Genomic DNA, 18,611 nt, shown 5'->3' on the forward strand with positions numbered 1-18,611 from the left:
TTTCTTCCATTATGTCTGTTATTTATCTTAGTAAACTGGCTAGGATCTCTGGTACAGTGCTGAATACAAGAGGTGAGAGCAGATACCCTTGCCTTATTTCTGATCTTGGAAAATATTCATTGTTTCACCATTAAAAATTATACTGGCTGAAGAGGTTTTTTGTAAATATCTTCCATCAGATTGAGGAAGTTTCATTCTATTCCTAGTTTGTGCAGAGCTTTTATCATAAATGGGTGTTGACTTTTGTCAATACACTTTTTCTCCTGTATTTTGTTGATATGGTGAATTATGTTAATTTTCAAATGATGTATCCATCGTGACTACTGGGCTAAACCGCACTTGCTCATGATCTATTATCCTTTTTATAGAGTAATGGATTCAATTTGCTATTATTTTGTTAAGGATTTTTATGTCTGTAAATCTAGTTCTTGAAATGTCTTTGTTAGGTTTTATATGAGAGTATTACTGGCCTCAAAGAATCAGCTAGGAAGTGTTCCTTCCTCTTCTTTGTTTCTGAGCTGGTATAAGATGAGCATTTCTTAAATATTTGATTAACCAGTGAAACTTTTTGGGCCTGGACTTTTCTTTGTGGCGAGATTTTTGATATACGAATTTGATTCTGATAGTGAGTTGTTAAAAATTTCTATTTCTTCTCTCAGTTCTGTTAAGTTGTGTATTTCAAGGAATTTGCCTACTTCCTTTAAGTTGTCAAATTTAATGGCATTAAAACACTCATAATTTTCTTTTTTATGTCTAGGATCTGGAGAAACAGTCCCTCTTTCATTTATCATTCATCATGTTGACAATCTCTCTCGTCTGCTAAGAGTTTATCAATTTTATTAATCTTTTCAAAGAACTAACATTTTCTCTGTTTGTAGTTTTTGTATTTTATTGATTCCTGCTATCATTATTCTTTCTTTCCTTATACTTTAGGAAAAATTTACTCTTCTTTTTCTAGATTCTTAAGGTAGTAACTTAATATTAAACCCTTCTTTCTTCCAACATTTAAACTTACAAATTTCCCTCTAAGTCCTGCTTTAGCTGTGCCCCACAAATTTTGCTATCGTATATGTATTATCCTTTAGTTAAAAATATTTTCTAATTTCCCTTGTGATTTATCCCTTGATCAATGGGATGTGTAGAAATATGTTAATTTCCAGCATTTAGAGGCTCATCTAGATATTTTATTGATGTTTGTTCCTAATTTAATTTTATTGTGGTCACAGAACATATTCTGAAGATTTCAGTTTTTTGGAAGTTATTTATTGAGACTTGTTTTATGGCTTGTCATGTGGTCTATTTTGGCAAATATGCCTTGTACATTTGAAAATATTGTACATTCTGCAGTTGTTGGATGGATTCAATTTGGTATTGAATATACTGTTTTATGTCAGTTAGGTCAAGGTAGCTGAAAAGTGTTTAGATTTCTGTATCCTTTCTGATTTTATTTTTTGTGTGTTTAGTTGTTATTTCAGGTACTGAGAGAGGAATGTTAAAATTTTCAACTGTGATTTCTCTTTCAGTTTTTGTTTCAGGTGTTTTGAAACTCTGTTATTAAGTGTACAGACAATTATGATTATAATGCCTTCCTGATACGTTGACCTTTTCATCACTATGAAATCTTTGTTTCCAGTAATGTTCCATGTTTTGAAGTATATTTTTTCAGATATTGTTTATAATGCTTATTGTTATGCATGGCATATCATTTTCCCATCCTTTTACTTTTAATCTATTTGTGTTTTTGTATCTTAAGTATTTCTTTTGTAGACAGCACATGGTTGGGTCTTGCTTTTTTCTATCCAGTCTGAAAATCTCTCCTTCTGATTTCGGTATTTGGTCCATTTATATTTAATGTAATTAATAAAATGGTTAGATATATGATTACCATGTTTCAACTTGTTTTCTATTTGTTTTGTCTGTTATTTTGCTTTCTTTGTTCTCTCTTTCCTGAATCCATCTGCTATAGAGATATCTGCCTGCTGGCTTTGAAAAAGTAAGCTACCATGTGGTAAGAGGGCCATATGGCTAGGACACAAAAGTGGACTCTAGGAGCTCAGAGCAAAGCCCTGCCAACAGTGATCAAGAAAACAGGGATGACTTCAATCTTACAGCTGAAAGGAACTAAATTCTGCCAACAATCAGTGAGCTTGGAAAAGGACTCTGAAGTCTCAGATGAGATTGCAGCCTAGGACAACACCTTGATTTTAAACTGGTGAGACCTAAGCAGCAGACCTAGCTAATCCATGCCTGGGCCCTTGGCCCACAGATACTGTGAGATGATAAATTTGTATAGTTTTAAGCTGCTAGATTTGTGGTACTTTGTTACACAGCAATAAAAAAAACTAATGCATACAGCAATAGAATCTACCAAAAATGAAGCATAGAAACTAAATAGGTTAAAAATAAAAATGAACAAAGTCTCAGTATCCTATAGGATAACATCAAACTGTCCAACATCAATGTAACTGGAATCCCAGAAAGAGGGTAGGGGCAGAAAAATATTTGTAAAAATAAACACTAAAAATTTATCCAATTTGATGAAAATTATACTCTGATCTAAGAAGTTCAGCAAACTCCAAGCAGGATAGACAGACACACTCACATACACTAAGGTAAACCATAATCAAATTACTGAAAACCAGTAATAAAGGGAACAATCTCAAAAAGCAGTCAGAGAAAAACGACATATTACGAGTAGAGGAAGAAAGATAAGAAAATGGAAGACTTTTTCTTTTTTAAGACTATTCATAAGAAACTATATGAGACATAACACAAAGGATTTACCGCTGAAAAATACATCCCAAAGCTAGAAAGATGATCAGTGGCTTCTGGTGGCATCAACAGGTACAGCAGTACATGCCCATCCTAGAGGTGGTTGTGGTGCAAGATGTGACAGTGTGCTTAGTGTTCAAGGCTCCATTCTCCTCAACCTGAATGGATATTGGCTGTGGTTTGGGCTTTCCAGTCTTCCTTGTTCCTTCCCTGATTCTAAACTTGGTCCTGCACCTTCTAGGGGTCTCTTGGAGGTACTCAAACAGCCTTTTGATACATTTTCTTTCTGCTTATATCAAGCAAAATTGGTTTCTGTAACAGGCAACTGAAAACTCTTAAAAACAGGAAAAACTCTTATTTTCTACTCACCTTATTTTCTTATCATCATTTCAATACGGTGGGGAGTTGGGGTCAAGTTAACTAAATACTTTTTCTAAAACATGATAGCCACTTCATTCATCCAAATTCATACAGTTCTTTGAATTTTCCTTCGAAATTTCTCTCTCTCCCACGCCTTCCTAACCATTCCCATGTTCTTTTCACGTCTTGGCTGGCTGCTGTTCTGGGCTGACTCGTGCATCCCTCGAATCCAAATGTTGAAGCCCTAATGCTGAGAACTTCAAAATCTGACTGTATTTGGAGGTGGGGCCTTTAAAGAAGTGATTGAAAGGAAGCTATTGGGGTGGGCCCTAATTCAGTCTCACTGGAGAAGAGAAAATTTGGATGCAGAGACACCCTGGGGGTGCGTGTGTGCACAGAGGAAACACTGTGTGAGGACACAGCAAGGAGGCGGCCACCTGCAAGCCAAGGAGAGAGGCCTCAGAAGAAACCAAACCTGCTGACACATTGAGTTTGGACTTCCAGCCTCCAGAATTGTGAGAAAATAAATGTCTGTTGTTTAAGTCACCTAGTCTGTGGTATTTTGTCATGGCAGCCCTAGAAAACTAATACAACTACTGAAAGTTATAAGGTGGCTGGAATACAGCCTTCAGACTTCTTAACAGCCAAGAGAGTGATCTTCTTAAAGTCTGTGTAATTCAAGTGTTACTTGAGGTCTCTCTGCCCCTTGAGAGATTTGAGTGAGCTTGGTTTGAACCTTCAGTTTCATAGTGGGAAAGACCATTGCCCTCCATTTAACTTTTTCAAATTTCTGAATTTATTCTTTCATGGTCCCAGTGGATACATTCCTGCAATTCTAAGTATTGTATCAGTTCAACCCTCTGCCAGCTGGTAAATAGCATCTGAGGATCTTTACCACTGTCCACAATGAGTTAATTCATGATTTTGTGACCGTACCAACTTTACTTAAGGCTGCAGGATCTATGGAAGGAAACTATATCATGTACTACACAGTCCTCTGCCTCCTGATTGGTTTTCCCTTTGACTTTGGCTTCCCAAACCAGTAACTCACTGGGTGATTATCCCCACAACCTCTCAAAAAATAAAATCTAGCTCTCCTTGTCTTTACTGGGCCTATCTCACTTCCTCAGCCTCTGAGTTATTCTACTGAATAATATTAAGTTACTCTGTTATTCCATCCCTCTACACAGAAATCTAAGCATAGTGCTCCCTTGTCTTTTTTTGTTTTGTTTTGAGGAAGATTAGCCCTGAGCTAACTCCGCTGCCAATCCTCCACTTTTTTTTTTGTTGAGGAAGACTGGCCCTGAACTAACATCTGTGCCCATCTTCCTCTACTTTATATGGGGGATGCCTACCGCAGCATGGCTTGCCAAGTGGTGCCACGTCCGCACCCGGGATCTGAACTGGCGAACCCCAGGCCACCAAAGCAGAACATGCTCACTTAACCGCTGTACCACTGGGCTGGCCCCTGCTCCTTTGCTTGAAACTCATTTGCCATCTCCCGATTGCTTATATGCAGAGCGCAGACTCTAGTCCAGCATTCCAGGGTCTCAGCAGTTTTCTCCCTCCACCTTCCAACATATATCACCCATAACTGTAGCCCCATAAGAAACATTCCGCCCTAATGGGCATGGCAGCTACTCTGTCCTGGACTCAGGTGCCTGATCCAATGGCATCAACGGCTCTACTTTTGCCTGCTTCCTCACTGCTCTCTGTGGGCCAGCCCTCCTCTTTCTTGGGCCAGCCTCCATAGAGAGCTTTCAGTTATCTTGAATCCCTCTCAGAGTGCCTGGCACAAGTGGGTATTCGATAACTGTCTGGTGAATGAATATATGAACAGGTGAACAAATAAACACCCATGTTCAGAATTTTCCAAGGGGTCTCACTGTTTAGAGGGTGAAGTCCAAAACGAAGCTGGATGTGAGGGCCCTCCAGAAATCTGTGCCTAGCCTCCACTTCTCAACTTCTCCCTGGTCCCTACCTCTCCAATTTCCCTGACTCCCTTAGCTCTTCTGAGAGACATGAAAAGCAGGCCCTGTGTCCTGGAGGCAATGAGTAGGGATGAACAGATAGGAGTGGGCTAGCCCTCTGACTTTACCTTTATGAGTACTGGTGCTTTTGAAGAATTTTTCTTTTTCGTTCTCATTCCACCTGGAAGGAAGCAGACTATCAATGAGCATCACAGACCTCTTCCAAAAAAAGGCAATAATCCAAGGCAGTGGCCAGAAAAATACATTATCAAGTCAAATTCTCACTTAAGCAGAGGGTTTGTACTTTCCACCTTTAAAGGATAACTTTCAAATGAAGAAAAGATGAGCATGATGAGGTCTAAACAACCATAGTCTCCTGTAGCTGAAATTCTTCTACTAGGATGTTCCCTCTCCCATTTTGAATCTTGCAATCCTGTAGCATTTGCCCTGCAAGAATTCTCAAATCTCATTTTCTTGGGCAGATAAAAAGACTATGGCCTGGAAAAGGGCAATGATTTTCCCAGGGTCACCCAGCAACCAAGGGGCGAAGCCAGGGCTAAAACCCAGGCTTCTTGGTTTGTGAACTTGCTCTTGCAGAGCATGCTGCTATGTCCAGTTTCACGGAAGGTGCGAAGATGGAGGCATTTGTTCTGGAAAACCTTCAACCCCTGTCCTCTCTCAACTGATCCACACTGAATATGTAGTAATAGGCTTTGACTAAGCTTTAGTGAGAGTCCTTAGAGTACTGTCTCGTGTTGAGGAGGTGGAAGGGGTGTGAGGAGCTGCAGGCAGCATGAGAAGAAATGAGAGGTTCAGATTATAAACCCTATCTTCCTGACAATTTGCCATGTGGGATTACAGGAAGAGTGTAAAAGAGTATAACTGTTTTCTCTCAACTTTCCATAAGAATCACTTATACTTTTATTTTGGGAAAAATTCATTTAAAATTACAAATATATGCTTACCAATGAAAATAAAATATGGCAACAATGAAAATTGCAGAAACACTATCCACGAAAAGCCACATGAAGACATAGTAATTTGGCGTCTGCAACACAGAAAACAAACCACAAAGAACTTTACAGTTGGAAGGGATTTAGATCATATGGGCCAAGTCCCTTGCTCCCCTGCGAGGGCTGGGGGAGGTGGTGGCAGACCAAGGGGAGGAACCTTTATTGATGCAGTGGTCTCAAACACAGAGAATACCTGTGCTATCCTAACAATCACCGCTTACATGTGCTGGGGGCTCTACAAGTGATAAAACGCTTCACACCCTTCACCTTCCTTGACCCTCAAGACAGGGGTCTGAGAGAGCCCCTGAGAAGTCACACAGCAAGTCTATTCTGGACCCAGGACTACAGGCTAAGTTTCTTGTCCTCCAGTGCTCTGTTTGCATGGCTTCCCCAGCTGGCTGTGCATCCAAATCTACCTGGGCAGCTTTTAGTAATACAGGTTCCTGGTCTCACTACAGACCTCAGGAATTTGAATTTCTGCATTTTTTAAAAAGCTCCCCAGGTGATGCTAAAACAACTAGTCTGTGAACTAGCATTTAGGAATCATTGTTCGAAATCATCATGCTTCAAAGAAAGATGACGAAACTCTAATTTTCCCTTACCTAACATGCCCTCTTCTCCACACTCCTTGACTGAATATCACTCATTCCCCAGAGCTCCAGCTCCTAGGTCCTCTTGTGTGAGTTTTATAATTCCCTGGTTTGATCATCCCTTTCCACTCCATTGTTCTCCCTCCAATTGTACTTGATGCTACCGGGGCTGGCACTTTTTATTCTTTCTTAGGTCATTCTCCACCCTATCCCAAGGCCTTGCCTTGGATTGAACAGTAATACTAATAATAAGAATAACACTAATGATCAATAATGATAACAATAACTAACAACTAATGAGCATTTATAGGAGCTAAGGAAGTGTTCTAAGCACTTTAAGAGTATTTTCACACCTAATCCTCACAACAGCCCTACTAGGCAGGTACAGTAGAAGCTCTTAACCAACTTCCACTAAACTGAGGCTCTTAATCCTTTTGGGAAACATACTGACTAATGCCTTGGCCTACTCCAGGATGCCCACCAGGTGAGCTGAACGTTCACCACAAATCAGTTGTTCTTGCTCCCCAAATGGCTTAGAACAGTTGTACTTGTTGTTATAATTGTGCAGTGTAATTAAACGTTACCTAAATTTGTAAAATTTGAGTGAAAAAAAAGTACAGCATTTCCAAGAAAACTAAGTCAATGCTTCAAAAAACTCAGTGAAGACAGCATAGGTCATTAAAAAGTAAACTGCAAGTGAATTAGGTGTGAGTGAAACACTGTAAGAGATTGGGGCAGGAGAATTATAAAAATATGAGTGCATTCTTCATTCAGATTGTTTTTTCTAACGACTTTAAGTTTTTGTTCTGCTTTAAAGAAACAAAACTTAGAAACCATAGTTGGTTCATTTGGATGTTTCAATAATCAAGAGAATACAGAATTCAAATAGCTGAAGTATCCTCAAAGAAAAGATCTTGACTCTATGTCAAAGGAGTGAATATTTTAAATTAAAATAAAATGTGTGAGGTATGTGTGTGGTAGATTGTTTGGAAAAATGACCACAATATTCCTCCCAAAATGCAGGCTCCTATGCAATGTGACTTTACTGTGTCACCTTGAATCTGGACTTGGCCATGTGATTTTCTTTGGCCAATGGAACATTAGCAAATATCACACCGGAAGAACCTTGAAAAGTGCATGTGCATTGGGTCTTGATTTTTGCTGCTGGGAACCCATTGCCATCAGGTGAACATGTTCAAGTTGGCCTCCTTCAGGATGAGTGACCACATGAAGAGAGATTCTCTCAGTAAGACCCTAGACATATGACTAAGGCCATCCTAGACTATCCAGCCCAGACAAGCAGGCTCAGACCAGAGGAAATATTGAACCATCATATAGAATGTGACAAATAAAAAATATTTGTCTTAAGCTACTAAGTTTTAGGTGGTTCTTTTTGAAGTAGTAAAAGCTGATAGACATATATCATTTTTAAATGATTCTCCACTTCCATTTTTTCAACAGACCAATGATTAGACCAGATTGCGTTGGATAAATGTGCTTCTACTGTACTATTATTATCCCCAATTTACAACTAAAAAAACTGAGGCACAGACAAGTTAACTAACATTTCTAAGTTCACACAGTAAGAAGCACAGCCAAGATTTGATCTGCATATTCTAACTCCAGAGTGTGGGCTGCTTGGGAAAACCCGTGCGATACTGGCCCCACATCCCTGAACAAAGTGACATTGGGTCCTTTAAAAAAGCCCCAGCCAGGTGGAGGAGGAAGTCTTTCTTTTTAACTTATATCCTTTTATACTTTTTGAATTTTGAGTCACATGAATTTATTATCAATTCAAATATTATTGAATCAAGTGTTAAAACAAAAGGTTTTAGTTAATAACATTTTATTTAATATACCCAGCGGGACAATTTTGAGACATTACTGATTTAGGGGGATAGGATTATAGAGGGGTGTGTTGCTTTCTAATTTACGCATTTTTGTAATGACTGAATTTTATATAACGAACAAGTTTACTTTGTAATCAATTTTTAAAAATAAAAATGTTAGAAAAATATATAGTACATACATGAAGGGGTATTGTATGGGGACACATAAGTTAAGAGGCTTCACCTATGCCAAGAGATCTGCCATCCAAGGTTTCTTTCAGGGTCATCTCCAGAAAGCTGCTCAGGCCACCAAGACAGAAAGGGTCAGCAATTTTACACTGCCACCAGAGGGCCTCAATGCAGTACTGGCCCTATGAGAATGTGCCCTTTACCCTGATCCCCCTTCTCTTGGTCCTGACCCTGAATAGGTCAGAAACAGAGGCTAAGGCTGGAGGTATGGAGAAGGCAATCTGAAACATTTAGGCTTCTCTGCCTAAAGCTTTACTTTTTTTTTTTTTTCTCCCTAAAGCCCCATGGTACATAGTTGTATATTCTTCGTTGTGGGTCCTTCTAGCTGTGGCATGTGGGACGCTGCCTCAGTGGTTTTGATGAGGAATGCCATGTCCGCGCCCAGGATTCGAACCAATGAAACACTGGGCCGCCTGCAGCGGAGCGCGCAAACTTAACCACTTGGCCACGGGGCCAGCCCCTAAAGCTTTACTTTTAAGGCAGTTTGGAGTCTGGGCTGGACACTTAAATTTTGAATTGAGGCTTTTTGGTGACTACAAGTGAACTTTTAAAAATTACTTAAGAGTGACTAGGAAAGCTATGGGACCTGAGCAAGATTTCATTCAGGAGCAGAGAAAGGCCTAGCTCACAGAGCAGCTTAAAGAGTCAACGGAGAGAAATGAAGCTGTTTCTTGTTATATGCCATTGTGTCCCATTCAGTCAATCTACTCTACACAGACAAGAATAAAGGACTCTGTTGCAGTTAATTGGTTAGCCAGGGGTCCCTCCACAGATAATAATAGATAGGATTTAGCTGAGATTCTAACCCAGATCTTCAGGTCCCCAAGCCTCTGGCAATAAGCAGTAGCAGGGCCAGAAGGGGAAATCAAGCTAGGTGACTGGACAGTGGTTCTTGTCTTCAAAAGCATTTTTTTCAGTACACATGGTTTTCACTTGGGGGTCAAGGACATTGGTTTTCTCTCTATATCCTGTGCTACAGTCATTGTTGCCATTCCCCTAGGAAGGTGGGGCTGCAGTAACAAAACTCTGGAGTTAGACCTCAATCTGAATCTTGCATCATGCAACCATGTGCAAGGATCTTAATATCTTTGAGCTTCAGTTTCCTCATTGGGATAATAACAGTGGCTAACTCAGGGGATTAAATTACACAATGCATGAAAAGCACATTGTGAGGATTCAATATATGGCAATTATTATAAGAATATTAATTTTCCCCTGAAAATTACACAAGGATCTGGGTTAGAGAAGGAAGGATGCCACATCGTCAATATTCAAAGAAGTCTCTGCTCTTGAGTAGCTCTCCTGGGGACTGCACAGTACGCAACGTAGAGATGGGGTGGCAGACATAGACTCCTACTGTACCAGACTTGGAAGAAAATGTGGACAACAAGCTCACCATAAAGAAGTAAGGGTGATTTAGCTGACTTAGGGTCTGAATGTTGTCCGTGGTCACGGAGTGAATCCTGGAGCACCAGGCCAGTGAGTAGAGCCAAGGCTCATTCACGAGGTATAAGTTGATGGTGATGTTAGCTGCTTTATAGTCTCTGGAAAAAAACAGAACCCACAGGGGATTTAGACTTAATCTCACTCTCATTATATAAAAGGGGAACAGCCACCATGCTGTGAAAGGCTGTTGCTTAAAGTGCCAGAAGCAGCTGGTCCTGGGACAACTTATGACATGACCTGTAGAATGGGGTCATGTTGCAATGAGATAAAAGACTGGATTTAATACCGCTGCTCCTATACCAACGGTAGTATGTTGGTAAACTGGATGTCCTAAGGGAGAGAAAGAAGGAGGGAGAGGGGGAGGGAAAGAGGGAAGGAAGGAAGGAGAAAGAGAGAGAGAGAGAGAAAGAAAGAAACAAAGAAAAGGAAAGCCCTATTTGTAGCATTTGCCAATTTCCACAGTGTAAATACTCCTACCACAGCCATTCTCAGCTACCACTGGTAAAATAGGTTTGAAAAGTTTCTGAATATTTAATAATTGGCTCCCATGAGCTGCAATGAGCCAGCTCCAGCACATTATTGTACAACACCTATACTTACTTCCATCAGAGCACTTACCACCCTCTACTCTATTTATCTGCTTTCCTATCATTCTTCTTTACTTGACTACAAGCAAATTAAAAGCAGAAACTTACTCATCTTTGCGTATCCAGTACCTAGCATAATGCCTGCCTTCATAAACAGTAATTGAAGGAATGAATACCAATCTGGTGAATATTTAAATTTCAAATATGAAAAATTTATACAAGCATTGAGTAGGGGGAATGGAACCCAACTTTGCCCAATGCACTAAATATCAATAGATACTTGTGCACTGTCTACAGAGACAGGAAGAAAATAAGTAGAGGAACATCTAGCAATTCTAGTAAAATTGCCATTTTCAGGGATTAAATTTCTCAGAAAATGCACCATGTAAGTGCCTTCAAACAATTTTTTTTAACTCTGAGATGGTGTAGCATATTGGAAACAGCTCTTTACAAGCTTGAATTTCAATCCCAGCTCTGTCATATACTAGCTTAGCAAGTTCTAGGCTCAGTGTACAAACTTTAAAATAAAAATAATGATAACACCTTTGCAGGAGTGCTTGCAATTAGTTACCCAATATGTTGGAATTATCTCTAAGACAATTCTACAGACCACCTAAAGATAAATTAAAAAAATAGAAATAAACAGTAGTAAAAAGCCACTTTTTAAACTTTTTGAAATCAACACAAAAGCCAATCACATTTCTGTATATTAATGATGAACACACAGAAATTTAAATTAAAAACACAACACTATTAATAGTCATTCCAAAGAAAAGTAAATACTTAGCTATAAACTTAACAAAAGAAGTTCAGAATATGTAAGCTGAAAACTTCAAAATATTGATGAAAGTAATCAAAAAAGATTTAAATATATGGAGAGACATTTGTGTTCATGGACTGGAAGACTCAACATCATAAAGATGTCAATTCTCCCCAAACTGATGTGTAGACTTCATGTAATTCCTATCAAAATCCAGGCAAGGTTTTTTGTTCAATTAGGCCAGCTGATTCTAAACTTTATATGGAAAGGCACAACCCCAAAATAACTAAAATAATCTTGGACAAGAAGAATAAAGTGAGAAGGAATCACTCTATCCAATATTAAAGTTTACTATATAGCTACTGTAATTAAGACAGTGTGGTATTAGAAAAGGGACAGACACATAGATCAGTGGAACATAATTTAAAACCCATAAAGAGACCCACACAAACATGCCAAAATGATTGTTGGCAAAGGTGCAAAAGCAATTCCATGGAATAATGAGAGTTTTTTTCAACAAATGGTGCTAGAGCAATTGGACAGGTATACGCCAAAAAAAAAAGAATCTCGACCTACACCACACACTTTATATAAAAGATTAATTCAAAATGGATCATGGGGCCGGGCCAGTGGTGCAGTGGTTAAGTTCGCACGTTCTGCTTCTCGTTGGCCCAGGGTTTGCTGGTTCGGATCCTGGGTGCGGACATGGCACCGCTTGGCACGCCATGCTGTGGTAGGCGTTCCACGTATAAAGTAGAGGAAGATGGGCACGGATGTTAGCTCAGGGCCAGGCTTCCTCAGCAAAAAGAGGAGGACTGGCAGTAGTTAGCTCAGGACTAATCTTCCTAAAAAAAAAAAAAAAAGGATCAAGGACTTAAATATATACTGCAAAACAATAAAACTTTCAGGAAAAAACAGGAGAAAATCTTCAAGATCTAAGGGTTAAACACAGAGCTCTTAGACTTGACTCTAAAGCATGATCCATTAAAGGGAAAAAGGGTAAGTTAGACCTCATCAAAATTAAAAAACTTTTAGTCTGTGGTAGACCCTGTTAAGAGGATCCTACAAACTAGCCACAGACTGGGACAAAATATTTGCAAATCAGATAGCCAACAAATGACTAGTATCTATAATATATAAAGAACTCTCAAAACTCGACAATAAAAAAAAATCAAGCAATCTAATTAAAAAAGATATGAAGAGATATTTCACTGAAGAGCATATACACTGGCAAATAAGTACAAGATAAGATGTTCAACATGATTAGCCATCAGAGAATGAAAATTAAAACCACAATGAGATATCACTACACATCTATGAGACAGGTTACAATAAAAAATAATGACAATGCCAAAAATTGGCAAGGATGCAGACACTCTGGATCATCATACATTGCTCATAGGAATGTAAAATGATATAGCTCTTCTGCAAAAGTTTGGCAGTTTCTTATAAAACTAAACAAGTAATTACCATATCCAAACAATTGGATTCTTGGGCATTTATCCCATAGAAATAAGAACTTACATTCACAGTGGGGGATTCTGGGAAGATGGCAGAGAAGAAAGCACCAGGAATCTGTCTCCCCACCTAGACAACAACTGCACTGGCAGAATCTGTCTAATGTAACTATTTTGGAACTATGGAGTCTACTGAAGGCTTGCAACTTCCAGGGGAAGGTTTGGATGGTAAGTTATGGTTAACTTTGGTCAACTTCAGCACTTAGCACAGTAGCAGTTACCCATCCTACACCCCCAACCGCATAGCAGGCAGTTGTGCACATGAACCTGGAGCAGCTTGCGGGAATCAAGGTGGGTCAAAAGGAACCTATCCTCTAAATATTTGGGATCTGTTTGACTGACAATACTGACTGCTGCTTCTGGTCACAGAGGTGCAGATAAAGAAGAGGGCATCCATTGCTGTTGACTGCAAACCCCTTCCCTTCCAGCTGAAGTGACTTCCCGGGGATTTAAAGGGCCAGTTCTCTTTCCTCCCCATCTTTCATTTTTCTCTTTTTTCCCTTTTGCAAGCCAGACATTAAAGACTAGGACATTTAAAAGCAACTGCGTATACAGGGATAATTAGAAATTGACTGTGTATGCTCAGGGAAATGTACAGAAGAGATCTGAGAAGGCCTCAAGTTTATACCTCAGGCTGATCCTTGGCACAGAGACAGCCAACAGCAACAAACAAATAAATAAATAACAAAAAAGCCCAGCAAGCCCTGGTGAAGGAGGAGAATCTGCTTTCCAGAGTTACCAGAGTACTAGATTCAAATGTCCAGTTTTCAACTAAAAACCACAAGGCATACAAGCAAACAAGAATGTAAGGTCCATTCAAAGGAAAAAATAAATCAACAGAACTGTCTCTGAAAAAGAGCTGATGGCGGATTTACCAGACAATGGCTTTAAAACAACCATCTTAAAGATACTCAAAGAATTGAAGATGTGGATAAAGTGAAAAAAAAAAAAAAGGTAAGAACAAAATAGAAATATTAAGGGAAAAAACCTAAAAATAAACAAAAAGGAAATTCTGTAGCTGAAAAGTACATTAACTGAAATGAAAAATTGAGTATTAGGACTCAAGGGCAGATTTGAGCAGGCAGAAGAGAGAATCAGTGAACTTGCAGATGGAACAACAGAAGTTAATGAGTCTGAAAAACAGAAAGAAAAAAGACTGAATAAGAGTGAACAGTGTCTAAGAGATCTGTTGGATACCATCAAACAGATTAATACATGCACTATCAGAGTCCCAGAAGGAGAAGAGAGAAAGAAAGGGGCAGAAAGAATATTTGAAAAAATAATGGCTGAAAATTTCCCAAATTTGATGAAAGACATGAATGTAAATATCCAAGAAGCTCATGGAACTCCAAAAAAGATGAACTCAAAGAGACTCACACTGAGACACATTATAATCAAACTTTCAAAAACCAAAGATGAAGAGAGGATCTTGAAAGCACCGAGAGAGAAACGACTCGTCACATATAAGGGATCCTCAATAAGATTATAAGCAGATTTCTTATCAGAAACTTTGGAGGCCAGAAGGCAGTGGGCCCACATATTCGAAGTGTTAAAGGAAAAAAACCAAGAATCAACCAAGAATCCTATATCCAACAAATGGTCCTTCAAAAGTGAGGAGGAAATTAAGACATTCCCAGATGACCTGAAGCTAAGGGGGTCTGTGGCTACTAGACCTGTCCTGCAAGAAAAGCTCAAAGGTGAAATGAAAGGACTCTAAACAGCAACTTGGAGCTGTATAGAGAAATATGTAGCTCTCAATAAAAGTAGGCACACAGGCAATTATAAAAGCTAGCATTATTGTAACAATGGTTTGTAACTGCACTCTTTGTTTTCTACATGACTTAAGAGACAAATACAGCTGGAGGAAAAAACAATTATTAGTCTAAATGCTAGTATTATTATAACTTTGTAACTCCAAATGTTGTTTTCCACAGAATTTAAAACACTAATGCATTTAAAAGAATTATTAATTTATGCTTTTAGGCACACAATGTATAAAGATACAATTTTCTGACATTAACAACAAAGAAGGGTAGGCATGGAGCTGTAAAGGATTAGTTTTTGTATGTTATTGAAGTTAAGCTTCTATAAATTCAAATTAAGAGTGTTACAATTTTAGGATGTTAAATGTAATTACCATGGTAACCACAAAGAAAATAGGCATAGAATACACACAAAAGGAAATGAGAAAAAGATTTAAACATTTCACTACAAAAAAAATGAACTAAACACAAAAGAGAACAGTAACACAGGAAATAAGGGACAAAAAACTATAAGGCATCTAACAATAACAAAATAGAAAAAAATAACAAATATTTACAGAAATGAGAGAAGTAACAAATGACACAAGTCTCTCCTTATCAGTAATTATCTTAAATGTAAATAGATTAAACTTTCCAATCAAAAGACAGAGACTGGCAGAATGGATAAAAACACATGACCCAACTTTATGCTGTCTACAAGAGATTCATTTTAGATCCAAAGACACACATAGACTGCAAGTGAAAGGATGGAAAAAGATATTCCATGCAAATAGTAACCAAAAAGAGCAGGGGTAGCTATACTAATATCATATAAAACAGGCTTTATATCAAAAAAGGTTACATGAGACAAAGACAGACATTATATATTAATAAAAGGTTCAATACAGCAAGAACATATAACAATTATAAATATTTACATACCTAATGACAGACTAGCAAAATTTATAAAGCCAAAACTGACAGAATTGAAGGGAGAAATAGAAAGCTGCATAATAAAGTTGGAGACTTCAAGATCCCACTTTCAGTAATGGATAGAACAACCAGACAGAAGGTGAGCAAGGAAACAGAAGACTTAACACAAGAAACTAACTAGGTCTAACAGACATATACAGAACATTCAACCCAACAGCAATAGCATACACATTCTTCTCAAGTGCACATGGGACATTTTCCAAGATAGACCATATGTTAGGTCACAAATTAAGTCCCAGTAGATTTAAAAAGATATATATCATACAAAGCAGCTTCTCCAACCACAACAGGATGAAATAAGAAGTCAATAACAGAAGGAAAATTGGAAAATTCACATATTTGTGGAAATTAAACAATATACTTTTAAACAACCAATGGATCAAAAAACAAATCATAAGAGAAATTAGAAAATACTTAGGGACAAGTGAAAATGAAAACACAACATACCCAAACTCATGAGATGCAGCAAAAGTGGTGCTAAGGGGGAAATTTATAGCTATAAATGCTTACATTTAAGAAACACAAAAGATCTCAAATCAACACCTAACTTTACAACTTAAGGAACTAGAAAAAAGAGAACAAATTAACCCAACAAAGCAAAAGGAAGAAAATAAAGAGTAGAGCAGATACAAATGAAATAGACAACAGAAAATTAATAGAGAAAATCAGTGAAACCAAAAGTTACTTCTTCAAAAAGATCAACAAAATTGGTAAACCTTTAGCCAGATGGACTAATAAGAAAAAAAAAGAGAAAAGACTCAAATTACAGAGATCAGAAATGAAAGTGGGGACATTACTACCAATCTTATAGGAACAAAAAGGATTATAAGAGAGTACTAAGAACAATTGTACCTTAATAAATTGGATAACCTAGATGAAATGGACAAATTCCTAGAAACACAACACCTACCAAGACTGAATCATGAAGAATTAGAAAATGTGAAGAGGCCTATAAAGAATAAGGAGAGTGGTCAATAACCAAAAATCTCCTGACAAAGGAAAGTCCTGGACCCTATGCCTTCACTGGTGAAGAACTAATACCAAACCATTAGGATGGCTAAATAATAAAAAAATGTATATATCAACAAGGATGTGGAGAAATTGGAACCCTTGTGCACTGCTGGCATAGCTGTTACAGAAAACTGTGGTAGTTTCTCAAAAAATTAAAAATATAATTACCATATGATCCAGCAATTCCAATTCTGGGTATATACCCGCCCCCCCCCCAAAAAAAAACCCTGCAAGCAGGGTTTTGAAGAGATATTTAAACCCGTGTTCACAGCAGCATTATTCACAATAGCTAACATGTGGAAGCAACACAAACGTCCATTGATCAATGAATGAATAACCAAACTGTGGTATATACATACAGTGAAATATTATTCAGCCTTAAAAAGGAAGGAAATTCTGCAATAGATGGATTCAACATGGATGAACCTTAAGGATTTTACGCTAAGTGAAATAAACCAGTTGCAAAAGACAAACGCTATGTGATTCCGCTTCTATGAGTCAAAATCATAGAGACAGAAAGTAGAGTGGTGGTTTCCAGGGTCTGAGGCAGCAGGTTATTGTTCAGTGAACAGAGATTTTGAGTTCACAAGATGAAAAGAGATAGGTAGATGGATGGTGGTCACGGTTACACAATGTTATAAATGTATATTAAAACCAATGAACTGTACATTTAAAAATGATTGAGATAGTGAATTCCATGTTATGTATATTTTATCATAATTACTACATATTTTTAGAAAAATGAAGGTAAACTGAATAAACTATAGACTTTTAGTTAAAAAAAACTTATGTTGGGGGCCAGCCTGGTGGTGCAGCAGTTAAGTTTGCACATTCTCCTTCGGTGGCCTGGGGTTCACCAGTTCAGATCCCAGGTGCAGACCCATGCACCGCTTGTCAAGCCATGCTGTGGCAGGCACCCACATATAAATTAGAGGAAGATGGGCACATATGTTAGCTCAGTGCCAGTCTTCCTCAGCAAAAAAGAGGAGGATTGGCAGCAGATGTTAGCTCAGGTCTAATCTTCCTCAAAAAAAAAAAAAAACATGTTAACATGAAAACCTGTACACAAGTGTTCATAACATATTTATTTATAATAACTCATAGATGGATACAACCAGATATCCTTATGTTGGTGAATGATTAAACTTTAATACATTCATACAATGGAATACTGCTCAGCAACAAAAAAGAACACACTACTGATACAGGCAAAAACCTAGATGAATCTCAACGGAATTATACTGAGTGAAAAAAAAGCCAATCACAACAGGTTTCTATGATTCTACTTATGTAACATTCTTGAAATGACAAAATTATAGAAATGGAGAACAGATGACTCATTGCAAGGAGTTAGGGTTTGAGGTGAGGGGAAGGGGATGGAAGGAAGGTGAGTGTGGTTATCAAAGGGCAATACAAGGAATACTTGTAGCAATGAAGCTGGTCTATATATTGGTTGTGGTGTTGGATCCACAAGCCTACAAATGTGACAAAATTACACAGAACTATATACACCAAATACACAAAATAATGAATATAAGTAAAACTGGGAAATTTGAATAAGCTTGGTGGATTGTATCAGCGTCAACATCTCGGTTTTGATATTGTATTAAAGTTTTTCAAAGTGTTACCACTGGAGTAAACTGGTTAGAAGATACACAGGATCTTTCTGTATTATTTCTTACATGTTAACAGACATCTCAAAACAAAAAGTTTAATTTAGAAAGTGCTATTGACTATTTTTAAAATATAATAAAAATGTACTGTGGGGTTTA

At 38.0% G+C, this 18,611-nt stretch overlaps 1 protein-coding gene across 1 annotated transcript in view; it reads right to left on the bottom strand.

Annotated features, from left to right (window-relative positions):
* Positions 1–18,611, bottom strand: part of GDPD4 (glycerophosphodiester phosphodiesterase domain containing 4) — a 100,137-nt gene that overhangs the window by 1,500 nt on the left and 80,026 nt on the right. Inside the window, exons 12-14 of the mRNA XM_046638233.1 lie at positions 10,180–10,327; positions 6,068–6,150; positions 5,231–5,283 (exon numbers count right to left, since the gene is read on the bottom strand). Of these exons, the coding sequence (XP_046494189.1) occupies positions 5,231–5,283; positions 6,068–6,150; positions 10,180–10,327 (284 nt within the window). The remainder of the gene's footprint in view (positions 1–5,230; positions 5,284–6,067; positions 6,151–10,179; positions 10,328–18,611) is intronic.

This window comes from Equus quagga, chromosome 14, assembly GCF_021613505.1.
Source record: "Equus quagga isolate Etosha38 chromosome 14, UCLA_HA_Equagga_1.0, whole genome shotgun sequence".
Lineage (NCBI taxonomy): Eukaryota > Metazoa > Chordata > Mammalia > Perissodactyla > Equidae > Equus > Equus quagga.